General features: G+C 33.8%; 1 protein-coding gene across 2 annotated transcripts in view; it reads left to right on the forward strand.

The window, feature by feature from the left end:
• The window catches only part of ZDHHC17 (zinc finger DHHC-type palmitoyltransferase 17), a 90,963-nt gene that overhangs the window by 53,044 nt on the left and 20,858 nt on the right, over positions 1 to 17,061 (forward strand). For both annotated transcript variants that reach the window (XM_032170798.2, XM_032170799.2), the window contains 4 exons: positions 152 to 314; positions 6,703 to 6,828; positions 11,159 to 11,301; positions 12,647 to 12,747. In XM_032170798.2, the coding sequence (XP_032026689.1) occupies positions 152 to 314; positions 6,703 to 6,828; positions 11,159 to 11,301; positions 12,647 to 12,747 (533 nt within the window). The remainder of the gene's footprint in view (positions 1 to 151; positions 315 to 6,702; positions 6,829 to 11,158; positions 11,302 to 12,646; positions 12,748 to 17,061) is intronic.

Consider the following 17,061-nt stretch of genomic DNA (forward strand, 5'->3'; position numbering starts at 1 on the left):
CATTATTGATTTTAAAGTTGTTGAATAGGTTAGAAGTATTCCAAAATGGAATGCTACTGTAAGCATAATCAGTTTAGTATTTGTAATGATTTCTATAATTGAAATTAGGGTTGTTGTTGTTGTTTGTTTGTTTTTTTTTTTTCCTTTTCAGTGTGGATCCAACTAGATTGCTTTTAACATTCAATGTTTCAGTTAACCTTGGTGACAAGTATCACAAAAACACTGCTCTGCATTGGGCAGTGCTAGCAGGGAATACCACAGTCATTAGCCTTCTTCTGGAAGCTGGAGCTAATGTTGATGCCCAGAATATCAAGGTAAAAATATTCTATATTGATAATACTGTATGAAATGTGGCTACTAATATATGAATTCTGTAATAAAACAAGTTTTTCATAGACTGTCAGAGTTGAAAGAAACTTCTTCAATACAGGTTTACAGTTAAACCACATTATGCATAATACATTTTAATAATTCTTTGACTTGGTTATTTTATTGTCTTATTTTTTTAAAGATCAAGAGATTTAAGTTTGATGAATGCCTTTATGGTGTTTATAGGAGGACCCCCACCCCACCATGGTGGACTAATCCAGGAAAAGTTACAATATTATTTAAGAGCCAAGCACAATTAACATTTGCATTCTAAACATTTAGAAATCAGTAAACATTTTATTAATACATGCAATAAGATTCTATTGCTAGTCCCAAAGTTTGGTTATTTCTTTTCATCTTTAAAGCCTCAGGATCCACCATGTCTTTCAGCAACGAACTCGTTCTGTGAAATTACTTTAAACATCTTTTAATAATATGCATTCATATGTAACTATACCCATTGACAAATGTTCTTTAATTTTGGCTATAATTTATAGTATTTTCTGAGTTATGTTTCTTAAATTTCTAAGGGATATGTGCTAATTAAATATGAAGGGGGTTCAAGACACATACTAATCTGAAATGACCAATCAAAAAGTAGGTTATCTCCTGCTGGATCAGGTTATTGTTTATGTTCCAGTGAATAGTTTGTTCTTCTTTGATTCAGTTACTTTAAGAGGAGAAGAATAAACTACTAAAATAATATAACTTAGGCTAGTTTTATGGAGCATAATTTGTTAAGCTTATCCATTTGTAGAAATAGTCTAATTACAAACATTTGTTTAAAAGTAAATTAATATTGGAAACCATAAGATATTGATAAAATCATATATATTTTTCTTTCTTCTAAAAAAATTACAGGTCTTCTTGTCCCTAACAAAAGTGATCAGAACAGTTCTGTATCTGCCACTAAACATAGGGAAAGAAGAAAGTCAGCATATCGTAGTGCCTGATATGCGATGGGCACTCTAGGTGTTTATTGACTGAGTAAACGAAGATTTATGTAGTCTTGAGTTTCACCTAAGGTAGTTTTCATGACTGCTAGGATACCTCTGCCACTTCAGAAATTATAGAGAGAAATGTTTGCTTTTTAAATGTTTTTAAATAGGATGCTCTTAAAAGTTTATAACACTGGAATGAGTAAATTAGCTGACCCCAGGTCTGAAGGTTAAGAAAAGAGAAGTTTGACTAAACCTGATCAATATACTTAAAAGAAAATTATGTGAGATTACCTCATGTTTTATTATCTGAATTAAGAATGTTACTACTTTTTTTATCTTTGCTACCAGACAGCCATTCCTAAGGTGATCAGGCACAAGGAATACATTTAAAGATACTTAGTATTATTGAAAAAACAGGATTAATTTTAGTTTGACAAATAGTAAGACTCTGTAGACCTTCTGCCAATAGCCATATCAGTATACTGAAATTATAGTAATACCAAAGAATTATGACAGTAAGATGACTACACAATTCTGGAGTTTGAAACTAGTAGTGTATATTTTTAGAGCTTTTAAAAGTATATTTTCTGTTCATATAAAATTAGGTTAAATTCAGTCACAGTCATTGGGATTTGAGGTATGTTTTTAAATTCAATGTCTTTTCAAGTAAATAATGAAGACTTGTACTTCTCATTAGCCATTGCATAAACTTTTAAATTACTCTTAGTAAAAGGAAAATCTACAGCAAATTTCAACAGAAAGTTAATGATAAGAGTAGAGATATTTAAAATTATTTAAATGATTTTGAACTTTGTATTTTTAATGTTTTATAGGTTCAGGCACAAGAGTTATTTGGTACCAAGAAACAATGAAATAGAATGTAGCTTCCTTAACTGTTACTGTAGTTCATGCGAATACTTTCCAGAGTCTACATTACATTGTCTATAATTGAGCTAATTATTGTGCCTTAGAGCTTTTAAATTCCTTTATTTTTTTCTAGTTATTTTCTTTTTATTAATGGTTTAACTTTATCTGTCACATGTAATCGAGGTTGGCTATTGACAAAAAATTTTTTTCATGTAATTCCCTGGTAGCTTCTGGAGTGATGGTACTTCTAAAGAAAATAAAGTCTAAGGAATTATTGTATTTGCTCAGGGAGCATTTCTACTTTCAGGGGAAAAATTACCTGTATCTACTCTGGTGACAAAGTAGATTTCTGTTTTAAAATGCACTTTGTATGTAATTAAAAAGATGAAATGAGTATCAAATGCCTTTTTTTAAAAATGGGGATCTGCCTCAGAGGCATTCCCAACATTCTTAAGTCTTATCACCTTCTAATAGAAACCATGTATTTATTCATTCAGCAAATTCTTGTTCAATGGTGGGTGGTGGGGAGTCACATTGTTCAAGACAGATAAGGTCCCTATTCTTTCAGAATGTACATTCTGTTGAGGAAACAGCCAGAAAGTGAATAATAATAAAAGGCAAATGTGATAGAATGACTGGGATGGAAGGACCACATCTGGTGAGAGTGATTTGGGAATGCCTCTGAGGAGATGACATTTGCTTTCAGAATTATGTAATGAGAAGGGATCAGTTATACAGAGATACGTGGGAAAAAACTTTCCATGTAGAGGAACATGCAAGTGCAAGGTCCTAAACAGGAGTAAGATTGCCATATTTGAGGTGCAGAAATAAGGACAGTGTGGCCAGAGTACAGTGAGCAAGATGGTGAAGTCACTTGAGAAAGGCAGGTGCTGTATCATGCAGTGCGATAATAAAGAGCTTTAATTGTATTCTCAGTCATGGGAAACAGTTGAAAGGATTTATGTAGGCTGATTATATGATCTGCTTTTTGTTTTAAATATTTTTTAAACATTACTTTGGTTGATGTATGGAGAATGCATTGAAGAGTTAAGAAAATGGAAAAGATGGAGATCAGTTAGGCTGTTGCAATAAATCAGACAAGTGATAATGTTAGCTTAGCCTAGGATCAGAGGAGTAGAGGTAGAGAGAAATGACTGGATTTGGAGAGGATATTTTAAAGTAGAAATAAGAAAGTAGATTAGGTATGAGGATAAAAGAAACCACCATTGATGACTTAGGTTTTGTTTTGGGTAACTGAGCATCTTGTGATATCATATGTTGAGATTGTGAAGACTGAAGGAGAAGTACTTTTTGGGGTGAAGGTGATAGGAATTGGTTCTGTTTGGTAATATTTAATTTGAAGTGGTGTCTTAGCCGTGTGAACTATTAAGCTAATTAAGTAAACTTAAATTGCTGCCAATTTTGAAAAGGAAACATTTATTTAAAAAAATACCTAGAATATTTGTCCAGGAATCTAACCAAATTTATTTATACCTATACTTTTTCCATTTTTAAGAAAGAATCTTGTTGATATAATGGATTATAACAATAAGATGCAGCCTGCAAATCTGGCTATGGCTTTAATAGCTATAAAGAGTTATATTTTTCAAAGAATATGAAAAATTATGCTTTGTGTTATAATAATTCTATAAGATCCCCTTTCCCTAAAATACCTATTTTCTATATATGATTAAGTTTCTTAGAAATCTTTCTTTATATTAACTAGAGATTTACCTTCACATATTACTCAGTTCTTTTCATGTATAAACAAATGTTCCTTTATCAAAACAAGATAGAACTTACTTTAAAGACAATTTATACTAAATGAGGCCGGGCACTGTGGCTCACGCCTGTAATCCCAGCACTTTGGGAGGCCGAGGCGGGCAGATCACCTGAGGTCAGGAGTTTGAGACCAGCCTGAACATGGAGAAACCCCATCTTTACTAAAAATATAAAATTAGCTGGGCGTGGTGGTGCATGTCTGTAATCCCAGCTACTCGAGAGGCTGAGGCAGGAGAGTTGCTTGAACCTGAGAGGTGGAGGTTGCGGTAAACCAAGATCGTGCCATTGCACTCCAGCCTGGGCAACAAGAGTGAAACTCCGTCTTAAAAAAAAAAAAAAAAAAAAGACTATACTAAATGATAGATAACTTTAAAATTGCTGTTTTCATCTTTAGAAGGATCAGGAATAGCTGTATACCCTAGGTTTTTTTATCTGGAGTCCCCCCAGTAGACTGGTTGCAGGAGGTGTGGGTCCATGGACCCCTGAAATTGTTGAAAAAAAGTTACTTGTATCAGCATTTTTCTGGGAAGAAGAAAAGTGGCTGTCATCAGAAAAGACTCAAAAGAATTTAAGAACCAAGCCCCTAGATAATAGCTACATGAAATAGATTTAAATCTGTTCTTGTAAAGCAACAACAGGGGAAACAAATGATTTGGAATACTAAGAATAAAAAACAAAACACAATTATGGCCTACCCAGTAAGCCCTTTTGTGGTAGTATCTCATTTGTGATTAAAAAAATAATAATCCTTAGCATATGTTTTTGGTTATACAGATAAATTTAGATGAATTGAGTTTGGAAGGAACAGTTAATCTCTGAGTGCTGCCCAAGCAGTTATAATCTTTTCTTTCTAAAATTATCAAAGGACATAGTTTTTAGCTTATACAGAATATAAAATTACTGAGCTCTGTTCATTAATGTATCGAAAGACCTCTTGAAATTAGGTAAGAAACTGTTTTTAGAAAATAGTTTTGTATTACCTCTTAAATACCTGACCTAAATGGTCTCCAAAGAAAAATTGTTTTAAATTTTGACAATGAAATTCAACCTTACGTAGGTGAAATGTTGAGTGATCTTACCCCCAACCATAATGTTTATCTGACCAAAACCTTTGAATGATTTCTTTTATTAACAGTTACATAGTCTATAATTACTCCATGTAGATTCTTGCTGTTGTTGCTATTGTTAGTATTATTTATTATTTTGGCTGAGACATGGAGTGATCAAATAAATATAGACTTAACTCAGAACCCTGGTTTTAATATACTTCTTTAAATGAATTGAGTGTTTATTTTGCCAGCTGAATAAAAGAACTATACAAAAATAGTTAGATGACTAGAGGAGTAGTTGAAAGATATTTTAAAGCTCCCTCAATCTTTTTGTCTAGGCAATCCTTAGGTGTCACATGGCCCTCTAGTGGAAGGGATGCTCAGCTGGACCGAGGCAACTGCAGGATATTCCCGGGGAGTTGTTACCCAAGGGATTGCTTTTATTCAGGTAATCTTTATAGTTTGGATTAATTAGCTGGTTCTGACAACTTAGGTGATGGAATTTTGGAATAGGTAAGGCACTATTTTAAAGTAAATATCCCTATTTGTGGAAGACTCCTAGATTAGCCCATTTCTTATTAAATACCATTGATCTTTAAAGGATTGGTTGGGCTTTTTGTTGTTATTGTTGTTTTGTAATAGTTGTTGCTGTTGGTGGCAGTGGTGTGTTTTATTTTGTTGTTTATTTTTATTTTATAATACTAAATAAACTCTATACTTAATAAGTAATCATCCCTCATAAATAAGGCACCCCCAGGCTCTTTATTGCTTTATTCTTTTTGACCTTGTTTTTGGAAATAAAATTTCAGTGTTTTTTACTTTTTAAAAGTAATTTTGAATATTCATCTTTACATTCTTGAAACTTTGGTAAGCATTTAAAGTTTTGCTTTTTTATTTGAAGAAGTAGATAAATAGTGGAACACATTAAATAGAATGGAAATGTAGGTGTCTGACTAATTTGCAAAAGGAGAAATAAGATTTTAAATTTTAAATTAGTTAAGGCAAAAAGAAGCATAGACCTAAAATTGGGAATACTTATTTGTTTCTTACTTTGATACATTTTATTCCTATCATGTAAATTCCCTGGCATTCTGTTTCTTAGGGTTAAAGGGAGATACAAATTCATAACTTGAATTTGCTATTTTTTAAAATAATTTCTCATTTACTTTGGAAACTTGTGGATGGGTGAACGAATATAAATCAAGAATGCCAGTACAATAGTGGTAGAAGTAGAGACTGACTTTTCCTTTTCTTTCCTATTCTCTTCTGAAGACTCTTATCATTGTTGAAATAAAACTGAGAGATTTCTGGCAACTTGATAATATAGCAAGGTGTTTTGTAGCAATAACTATTACTAATGAAATTTTTAAAGAATATGAAATAACTGATAAACTTAGTGATAGCCTCTGATCCAGCAGGTACTAAAATACCTACTTTTTGATTTGCTCTCTAATACGTCAAAATGCAGGCAAAAATAAAATCTACAGAATATGACGAGAAAATACATTTTGTGATTATTCTTTGGGAAAGCATAATAAGAAATATGTAATGATGCAGGTATTTTTAGTAATTTACACAATGTCAAAACAACGTTAATAGGGCAGTAAATTAATTTTTATAGAAGTTCTTTAAAGGTAACTAAGATAGCCTGCTTTTAAACTTTTAATAGGAATTTCTTCTATTTATATTATCAGGGCGAATCAGCGCTTGATTTGGCAAAACAGAGAAAAAATGTGTGGATGATCAACCACTTACAAGAGGCAAGGCAAGCAAAAGGATATGACAATCCGTCCTTCCTTAGAAAGCTGAAAGCTGATAAGGTAAACTCATAACTGAAGATTTTTTTTTTTTTTGAGAGACGGAGTTTCGCTCTTGTTGCCCAGGCTGGAGTGCAGTGGCAAGATTTTGGCTCACTGCAACCCCTGCCTCTCGGTTTAAAGTGATTCTTGTGCCTCAGCCTCCTGAGTAGCTGGGATTACAGGTGCCCATCACCATGCCCAGCTAATTTTTGTATTTTTTTAGTACAGACGGGGGGTTTCACCATGTTGGCCATGGTGACTTCAGGTAACTTCACCTGACTTCAGGTGATCCTCCCACCTCGGCCTCCCAAAGTGCTGGGAATACAGGCATGAGCCACCGCACCCGGCTGAAGATTTTCGATATATAATTTTTTAAGTAGGATTCTTAGGCACACTTACTTAGCATGAGTATTTACAGCCTTTAATTTTGTCATTTCTCAATGTAATTTTTAAGATATTATTATACTCAGAATAAATGAAGGTAAATAACAGAGTTTCCAAGGGCTCTTACCTACGTGGTTGGTGACCTTTTGGGGCTGTCTAATAATTAAGAAGGATGTGTATATATGAAATTATTTAAATCTCCATCAGCTTCTTGTGTAAATTTTGGTTCATTCATTCAACTGGCCTTTGTTAAGTAATAGATAAAAATAAAGGTTTTTCGAGTGAATGCTCATTTGTTAGTATGATAATAAATTGTGAAATAACTTAGTTCTAATACATATCTTTTTAAACTACTCAAAACTCCAGCTCTGACTTGAGCTTTGCATTCTTTTGTGGTATGTTGTGTACCTTTTTTCAGAGAGAGAACTTATATTCTTGACTTTTCTATGGAAAACTCATTTTAGATCATCCATATACCTTCAGTTTTAAATTGTATGACTGTTGGCTCAGTTGCCTAATTATAATAATATGATACTAAAACTTAGAATATTTTCCCCCAGAGAGGGGGTCTAGGTTCTGTACAATCTTATTTCCCACAAAAAAGAAGCTAATTGCCTTAGAGTTTCTTTATGTACCTAAATAATTGTCAAGATGTCTGCTAACTTGTCAGTAATCACAACTTGAGTGGCATTAAGTCTTGAGTACCATCTTTTGTATATCATGTTTAGGCTGTTCTAGTGGCAGTGTTGATTATTTAAAGTTAATATTGATCTATCTGTTACCAAGGCAAAAAGACAATTTAGGATAAAGAGAAGCACCCTTGAAAGCAGTGCCTCCTTTATTTATAGGAGTTTGGACTCCTTTGATCAGTTGAAAAGTCCACTGGTCCATTACTTAGAAGAATTAGATTCATAGTTTATAAACTTGGCTGTTTTCAGCCCTATAAGCCGAGAATAATGAACAATTTTTGCATGCCATGTTAACTCTTCTATTTAATTATTAGATATGGTATAGAAAATCATTTATTTTGTGTTGCTCAGTTTTCTAGGATTTAGAGCAGTTTTGCTCAACAGAGTGAAAAATGGCTGTCTTATGATAATTAGGCTAGTAATAAAAATATCTTGTGTTACTTTGGAAAATCCCACAATATTGGCGCTTTCGTTTTGTTGAATGTGAATATTTTGAAGTTTCATTTTATATATATATACAGACACACATATAGTCATAAATGACTTACAAATTTTAGATGTTGCATTAATATGTAAAGTTATTTATAGCATTATTAAACTATACATCAGGTTTATGTGTTTGGATATGATTTTTTAAAAAAGAGAACTTCATTAAAAGTTTAGTGCAATTTTAACATTTGTATACCATTGTGGTCAGTTCAGAAATGGAGTTTCTTTCCTGTTTTTTTTTTTCATTAGTAGCTTTAAATATATTAAAATTTTTATAAAGGTTACTTTTAAAAACCTATGATGATTGGGAGAGTGATCTTTAAAGGTTGAAAGTAACCATCATATATTTAAAAATTATGATGATTAGGGGACCTGTGAGATGAAGCATCTATAATTATGTAGACTGTTCTCTCTTTTTCCATGTCACATTGGAAAAGTTTCAGTCATTAACATGTTTTGATTTGCTAGCCTATGAAGTGTATTTTATATTTAAAACTAAAAAGGAAAATAGTGACACCTAGGACTCAATAGTGTTTTATTTTAAGAAGTCATTCCCTTAAAAATAAAAATGTCGTTCCAAAAGGGGGAAAATATTTTTGAATAGTGCTGGTAGACAGATAAAGAGGGAATCTTTAACCAGGCCTGGTAGTGCGCCTGTAGTCCCAGCTACTAGGGAGGCAGAGGCAGGAGGATTTGTTGAGTTCGGAAGGTTGAGGCTGCAGTGAGCCAAGATCATGCCACTGCACTCCAGCCTGGGTGACTGAGTGAGACCTTGTCTCCAAAAAAAAATAAAGGGGGACAATCTTTTTAGAAAACAATTTAAAAATATCTTAGATTTTTTTAAGTAAAAGGATTTTAGACAGGCATATTTACGGTTAAATAAGTCTTAACTTCTTAATAAGTTGGAGGGGCATCTTTAAATTAGTCTTTAGAGGGGATTTGGGAGTAGGAGGGAAGTTGGCTATAAAAGGGCAATATGAGGAATCCTTTTAAGTAGTGGAAATATTCTGTATCTGGACTATATCAAGGTTAGTTTCCTGGTTGTGATATGCTACTGTTACCATTGTTGTGATATGCTACTGTGATATGCTAGATGTTACCATTGGGGGACAAAGGATATTTAGGATCTATCTGTATTATTTATTACAACTGCGTGTGAATCTATAATTATTCCAAAGTAAGAAGTTTAATTTAAAAAGAGGCTTCTGAATCTAGGTGGTGGATAGACTTCACTATATAATTCTTTCAAATTTACTATATAGTTGAAAATTTCCCTAATAAAATATAGGAGAAAACAGATTTCTCACACAGCAGCGCATCACTTTATATTTTTATAGTACCATTTTATGTACCCATACACTCTCTCCTGAGTAGTAAATCTTCTCTAATGTCTTGATATAAAGTTCATACTTATTAGAAAAAAGAATTGGATTAGTTTTTTTGCTACAGCATAAAATTAAAGCCTGAAATTGATGTTTAATTATTACTCTAAGTTAAAATCACACATTTAGTTCAGAAAATGAATTACAGTGGTCAAATTGGGGAAGACATGGTCATTTATATGAAAAAAAATCCCACTTATTTCAGTGGAAGCCGATAGAATGAAAGGGGTGCTAAAAATGTGTAATATAACCTTAGCTTTTAGAAAGATAAATATTCAGTAAGGAAAGCAGTGTTCATACTCTGCTTTGTTAGACCACAGCTGGTTTTTTTTTTTTTCTTTTGGTGTGTGTGACAGGGTTTCATTTTGTTGCCCAGGCTCACGGCAGCCTTGACCCTTGACTTCCCTGGGCTCAGGTGATCCACCCACCTCAGGCTCCCAAGTAGCTGGGACTACGGTACAGGTGCGTGCTACCATGCCCAGATAATTTTTGTATTTTTTGTAGAGACATGTTTTTGCCATGTTGCCCAGGCTGCCCTACAACTCCTGGGCTCAAGCGATTCTCTCATTTAGGCCTCCCAAAGTGTTAGGATTAAAGGCATGAGCCACCATGCCCTGCCTTGAATATCTTACATAGTTTTGTGACCTAAGGTAACTGAACAGAGACTTGATAACTGGCTATAAGTTTGTGAAGGGCTCTTACATGGAAGAGGCTGTAGACTTTCTTTGGTTGCTATAAAGATAAAATTGTGATAGAAGTTACAAGGAGTTATGTAGGTTTTATACTTACAAGTATGGACTTTCTAACAACCAGACCAGTACAGAAATGAAATGGAAATACCTTTGGAGTATTGAGCACTCTGCCTTGATCTTTGTCCAGAGACACATCTTTTCATTCAGTGAACTCTAGGAGCCTATGGATTGTTTGCATTTATTCTTTATCTCATTTTAAGATTTTAATATGCTATTTATCATTTGAAATGTCTACTCCAGGCAAGCATCTTCAGGTTTCCTTATGTGATATAATTCTTATACTATCAGTCATTCTAGTTGTCCTTGTCTCCCTGGTTATCAGTGCCCCTGTTAAAAAGGGGTGGTATTTTTCATGAACTATTTGCTAGCCAGTTTATGTGTTAAGCAGGTAGTACTGTCTTCTGTATTTAACCATGTAGAAGCCACTGCTATAACTTCTGTTCTTATTTTCCACGAGTTTAGCAGTTACTTAAAATTGTTCAATGCCTGTCTCCAGAAGACAGACACCAGCATCTTGAATAGTACTGATACATAGCATGCAAATTTGAATGAATGAATTTCACCCGCTGTTGCATGCTTTCACAAAGGTAACAATGATTCAGATTGAGATTACTAGAAACATGCAAAAACTTTCTAATTTTTTGTTTCTATACAGGAATTTCGGCAGAAAGTAATGTTAGGAACTCCTTTCCTAGTTATTTGGCTGGTTGGGTTTATAGCAGACCTAAATATTGATTCTTGGCTCATTAAAGGGCTAATGTATGGTGGTGTTTGGGCTACAGTACAGTTTCTTTCAAAGTAAGTGTGTTGTTTTTAACTATATTTTAAACTGTACATGAAATAATATAATTTGTACTCTTGTATAAAATTAATGTTTTGTATGTTGTGCATTTGATCTTTATTTAAATAATTTAAACATCTATATGTGAAATCTGAGATTTTTTAAACATTGTTATGTTATTAAAATGATTCAGAGGCACTTTAATGATAAAAGCTAGCATATAATTTTTAATGCTAAAACATAGTTTGAGAAATATTTGAAATATTTCAGTAAAAGTGAATTTGAATGTGTTGAACTCTAAGTATAACATACATATTGTTAATTTCTAGGTAATTATAATACTTGAGCTCGCCTTTCTATAGGAATTATATTTTCCTGCAGAAAATAAGGCATAAACAATAAGCAAGGAAGAGGTTTTATTTCTAGTAGCAAGGTAAAGTCTAAGCATAGTTAGGAAGTCGGCTGAGTTTTTAAGATTATTTTCTCCCTCTTTTTTCTTTAAACATCGTGATCATTCTGTTTTCTTCTTATTCTTAAGTCTCATTGCTCTTAAGTCTCATTGCTCTAGCCAGCAAACCCAGACAGGTGTCTGTGATCTAGAATTTCCCATCGAATTTCTAATCCTTTAGTGTCTTATTTTCACTTGCATTTCAGAAAAGAATTCTGAAAATAATTCACACAGAGATGAGAATGACTAGTATTATAATATGCTGAGTGGCTTAAATCTAGTTAGTGAATCTCATTTTAGTATTTCTAGGAGCTCCAAGAGGTATAAATAGGAAGTCACTAAGACTTCCTGCCTATATGGATAGTTGATTCTGTTTATGTTTAATAAATGGATTAATGTTTATTTTTTCCCAATTTTAAGTATTAAAAACACAACCCTTCAGTTTCACTAAGTTGGCCAGTTCATTCTACTTGAAAAGATGTGCTCCAACTTTTGCTGGAGTGTTATAGGTAAGGAGAAATAATGAAACAGAGAAAAATGTGAGGCTTGGTTTGTATTCATTTGTCAAAATTTTAACACATCTTTGGTGAATAATATGCTGGATGATAGCTACTATATATACTAAAGTCAGTTATCGACTTTAAGAGAATAGGAGTGCACTAAAATTCTGCAATTGAAAAGTATATGGAATATAATTTAAATTTGGGGGGAATTAAAAGGAACTTCAGAATCTTGCTGAGTCCTTCAGCTGTGAACTAATTTTTATTGATGACTGAAAAATTAAGCATCCTGAACTCTGGATTCTGGTGAATCCAATGCTTACTATACAAAATGTGTGTCATTTTCGTTTAAATAAATATTCATTTTTACAATGAAATATAGAGCTCATATTTTATAAAACTTGTGTTTTACAGATCCTTTTTCGATCATTCAATGCATAGTGCATTGCCCCTTGGGATATATTTGGCAACCAAATTCTGGATGTATGTGACGTGGTTCTTCTGGTTTTGGAATGATATCCTTTGGTTATAAAGATAATACCTAAAATAAATTTTGTTTGTTATTTGAACAGATGTTTAATAATTTGACATTAGGACTGAGCTACTCATTCATAATACAGTAAAGTACTGTTCCTAGAAAAATTAGTAAACGAATATAAATAATGTTTTTAAATATTTAATAGGTTGCTTTTGAAAGCTGTCTTTAATAACAGCATATAAATAATAGTAGCTATCACTTATTGAGTGTTTAAAAGGCATTTTTGACTACTCATTTAATTGACATTTCATAAATTAGTATTGTTATCCCCCTTTTCCCCCTTTTTGTTCTATATTTTTTATTTTTATAGATTCAAGGGTTATATGTGAAGGTTTGTTATAGGGATATATTGTGTAATGGAGAAAAGAACAAGCATCCTCATTTCAAAAAATGGGTAAAGGACACAAACACAGACAGACATTTCTCCAAGGACATACAAGTGGCCAAACATGAAAAAACGTTGGACGTCACTAATCATCAGAGAAATGCAAATTAAAACTACAATCTCACACCAGTCAGAATAGCTATTTTTAAAAGGCCAAAAAGCAACAAGATGTCGAGGATGCAGAGAAAAAGGAACGCTGTTGGTGGGAATGTAAATGAGTACAACCTCTATGGAAAACAGTATGGCGATTTCTCAAAGAACTAAAGTTAGAATACTGGCTGGGCGCTGCAGCTCACGCCTGTAATTTCAGCACTTTGGGAGGTTGAGGTGAGTGGATCACAAGGTCAGGAGTTTGAAACAAGACTGGCCAATATGGTGAAACCCCATCTCTACTAAAAATACAAAAATTAGCCAAGTGTGGTGGCACGTGCCTGTAGTCCCAGCTACTCGGGAGGCTGAGGCAGTAGAATTGGTTGAACCCGAGAGGCGGAGGAGGTTGCAGAGAGCTGAGATGCGCCACTGCACACCAGCCTGGGTGACAGAGTGAGACTCTTGTCTCGAAAAAAAAAAAACAACTACCATTTGAGTCAGCCATCTCCATTTTACAGTTGAGAAAAATTTAGGCTTAACGAGTCTTAGTCTCTAATCAAGTTGGGATTGAAACTTGTGTTTTTCTAACCAAACATATTTTAAGCCTTTCTACCAAATGGTGATTTTTATGTTTTGGTATCAAACTATTTTCTCTAAATATTTTTTTAATACCACTACTTATTTTGTGGTAAAGAAGAGTTAATCTTCTCTCCTCACCTCTTTTGCCTTCATGAAAAGGTGTTTCATCTCTTTTGCCTTCATGAAAAGCATGTAATGCTGTATTTTCACACATTTGCTAACTTGAGCAAATTATCAGTGTAGTATACTTACCCTATTTAAAGAAAATTTTAATTTTTTTAACCTGTTCCCCAGGTTGGAGTGCAGTGGCACAATCATGGCTCACTGCAGCTTGAACTCCTGGGCTCCAGCAATCTGTCTGCCTCAGCCTCCCAAGCAGCTGGGACTACAGGCATGCACCACCACGACTGGCTAATATGCTTTTTAAAACTAATATAATTGAAATTGTAACTGTGCCTGTGTGCCAATAAAGAAAGCAAGACAATGCCAATTTTTGATATTTTTACATAGAAAACGTTCAGTCAGCAAGTTAGACTGATTTATTGTAATAAAGGAACATGTTTCATAAGTGTTAATTAAATATTTTTCAAAACATTACAAAAAGTATATGATGTTTTAAATGGTATGCAGTTTTTGGTGACTTGTAACTGTTCTAAACAATTTTAGTTATTAATACCTGGTTTCGTTTCACAGCCTTGCCTAATATTGTATTCTTTTTATTAAGTCTTGTGTTTTAGTTGAAACACAAAATGTGCTTATTGTATTTTTGAGACCTAAGGCACAGAATTGTAACTACACTTTTAATTCTTAATATTTTTACTGCATTATGTAATTACTTTCAGAAAGTATAGTACTTTTAAATATTTTCTTAGTTTAAGTGTCTATTGAAATTCTTCCATATGGCAGTTTTCACTAGCAAATTCTGGCCTTTTATTATACTTTGACTTAACAATTGTTCCTCAAGGATTTATTAAGCATTAGAATTGCCATATTGGAACACTTAGTATGAGTAAAACAGATCTGTTGGTTTTCATTACCTCATCTATTTTAAGCTTACAATAAGCATTGACCTCTGAAATGACTTTAGTATTCCAGACATATTTTCTAACTTTGTGTTTCCTAAATTGGACATTAAAGTTTATGTTTGAGGAAAAAACTCAGAATCAGATCTCAAAATAATGTTAAACTGTTTCTGTACTCCTGTTATGTGTAAGTGGCAAGAAGCAAGAAAATCAGGAACTTACCAAATAATGAAAAATTAATGCTAGAGAGCATTATATAGTAAAATTTCATTTTTTCCCTTTATTCAGAGTTAGTATAAAATAGCTAAAGCTAGGGAAATAGTATAAAATAGCTAAAACTGGGAATTGAAAATGAGAGGCAGATTTTGAAGGAAAGACCAGAACAATCAAGTCTATCTAGCTTACCCTATTTGAATACTTCTGCCTTTAAAATAGATTGATATAGTTTTCATTTTGTAAATACATTGAATAAGTTGCATGTAAATTTTTCAAATAGAAATTGCAGTATGAGAATACCAAGTTTTATTCTTACATGTCTGTAAAGGAGAGATAATAGTAGCACTGTCTCCAAGTTCTTGAGCAAATAAACACCTGAGGACATATCTGACACGTAAAAAGTGCTAAATAAGTGCACGTTATCATTTCTGATAACTTCTAAAATCTAAGTTTATAGCCAAATTGATTTTAAATATGGATTCACAATTTTTTTGTTTTTGTTTTTTTTGTCTGTTTTTGTGTTGGGTTTTGTTTTGTTTTGTTTTGAGATGGAGTCTCGCACTGTCTCCCAGGCTAGAGTGCAATGGCATGATCTTGGCTCACTGCAACCTCTGCCTTCCGGGTTCACAGGATTCTCCTGTCTCGGCCTCCCGAGTAGCTGGGATTATAGGTGCACACCAGCATACCTGGTTAATTTCTTAAATTTTTAGTAGAGACGGGGTTTCACTATGTTGGCCAGACTGGTCTTGAACTCCTGACCTGATGATCTGCCTGCCTCGGTCTTCCAAAGTGCTGGGATTACAGGCTTGAGCCACTGTGCCCGGCCTGTGGTTTTTTTTTTTTTTTTTGAGACATGGTCTCACTGTGTCACACCCAGGCTGGAGTGCAGTGGCACAATCATGGCTCACTGCTGCCTCAACCTCCCAGGCTCAGGTTATTCTCCCACCTCAGCCTCCTGAGAAGCTAGGACTACAGGCACAAGCCACCATGCCTGGCTAATTTGCGTATTTTTGTAGAGACTGAGTTTTGCCATGTTGCCCAGGCTAGTCTCAAACTCCTGGGCTCAAGTGGTTCTCTTGCCTCAGCCTCCCAGAGTGCTGGGATTACAAGTGTGAGCCCATGCCTAGCTCACAGTTTATTTGAACATTTGTGTATGTGTAAATGGTACTCATGGAATATGTGATGAAATCACAAATTAATTTAAATACCAATTATGTAAAAGAAAACCGTTTATGTTATAAAGGAGCTGTATCTCTAGGCCCTCTATGATTTTGGAACTATGTTTTTCTCCCAGTTTTTTAAAGCCAGTAAGAGAAGCTTAAGAAATCTCTAGGAAGGGAACAGAAAAGAACACAGAGTAGGTTATAATGGAGGCACAAAGGGTGTTAGACAGGAAATAGCCACAAGGCTTATAATATATGGTGCTGATTCAGGTACCTTGAGATAAAATAGCAGTTGTCCAGGATCACTTCTGATGACCTCAGGCTCCTTTCTGTTGCTTTTACCACTTTTCTTGTGCAACTCATGGCTACATATGTAATTAAAACTGATTTAGACTAGTTTTGAAAACTAGAATTATAGTTGTTTTTCATTATTCACAGTAGTTCTGTAAAGTTGCTGGAAGCACTGAATTAGAAAATACTGAATCATTGTTCCTAAGAGAAATACAGAGTTAGGTTCCTATGTGGCTCTGGTCACAACAGTATTGATCATCAATTGATCACTATGTAACCTTGTTTACATGTGTTTCTGTTTTAAAAAACCTTATTTAATATGTATTGTTGATTCATTAATATTGAACTTACAGCCAACAGCACTATAGCTCATTCCTCAATGAAGCTTATCTAACACATGTATTTTTTCTGTAAAGCACATCACAGCCTCCTTGTGCTTAAGAGCATGATAGCACTTCAGCACTGTGCTTGAGGGCCCTTTTAAACAGCAAAATCAACACAAAAGCACAACAGTGTGGCCCTAAATAGACCATGTAAAGGACACT

The sequence above is a fragment of the Hylobates moloch genome, unplaced genomic scaffold (genome assembly GCF_009828535.3).
Source record: "Hylobates moloch isolate HMO894 unplaced genomic scaffold, HMol_V3 SCAFFOLD_12, whole genome shotgun sequence".
Lineage (NCBI taxonomy): Eukaryota > Metazoa > Chordata > Mammalia > Primates > Hylobatidae > Hylobates > Hylobates moloch.